At 42.8% G+C, this 474-nt stretch overlaps 1 protein-coding gene across 1 annotated transcript in view; it reads left to right on the top strand.

Annotated features, from left to right (window-relative positions):
- Window positions 1–474, top strand: part of LOC104748168 (proteasome activator subunit 4-like) — a 10,764-nt gene that overhangs the window by 4,288 nt on the left and 6,002 nt on the right. Inside the window, exons 10-11 of the mRNA XM_010469849.2 lie at window positions 3–213; window positions 346–470. Coding sequence (XP_010468151.1) covers window positions 3–213; window positions 346–470 — 336 coding nt within the window. The remainder of the gene's footprint in view (window positions 1–2; window positions 214–345; window positions 471–474) is intronic.

Here is a 474-nt window from a genome sequence, read left to right as displayed (position 1 = left end):
AGGGATCCAGATAGTCTGTCAGCAGTCTGTTTAGGAAAGCCGGAGAGGATAGCTTTTGTTGACGTGGTGTTGAAGCTGATTGATCGTGGTCAATATAGCAAGAATGAACATCTTTCCGAGACAGTTGCTGCAGCGACATCCATGTTGTCTTATGTGGAGCCCTCTTTGGTCCTTCCTTTTGTGGCGTCTCGGTTCCATTTGGCTTTGGAAACGGTTTGTAGTTTGTGTTAGCTTCGTTATCTTACAGACTTTTGTATCATTATCTTACTATATCTATCTATTTCTTGCAAAATGACAGTTCTCATCTATCAATTAACTTCGTAACAAATGTTTATGTATAGTCAGACAACTGCCACCCACCAGTTGAAAACTGCTATGATGTCCGTAGCATTTGCTGGCCGGTCAATCCTGCAGTCATCCATGTCAACTGCTGAAGCACAAGATCTTGGTGGTGATGTGGATGGTAGGATGTTC

Source organism: Camelina sativa, chromosome 15, assembly GCF_000633955.1.
Source record: "Camelina sativa cultivar DH55 chromosome 15, Cs, whole genome shotgun sequence".
NCBI classification, from domain to species: Eukaryota; Viridiplantae; Streptophyta; class Magnoliopsida; order Brassicales; family Brassicaceae; genus Camelina; species Camelina sativa.
The sequence above is the reverse complement of the archived record's forward strand: the minus strand, read 5'-3'. Positions and strand labels throughout refer to the sequence as shown.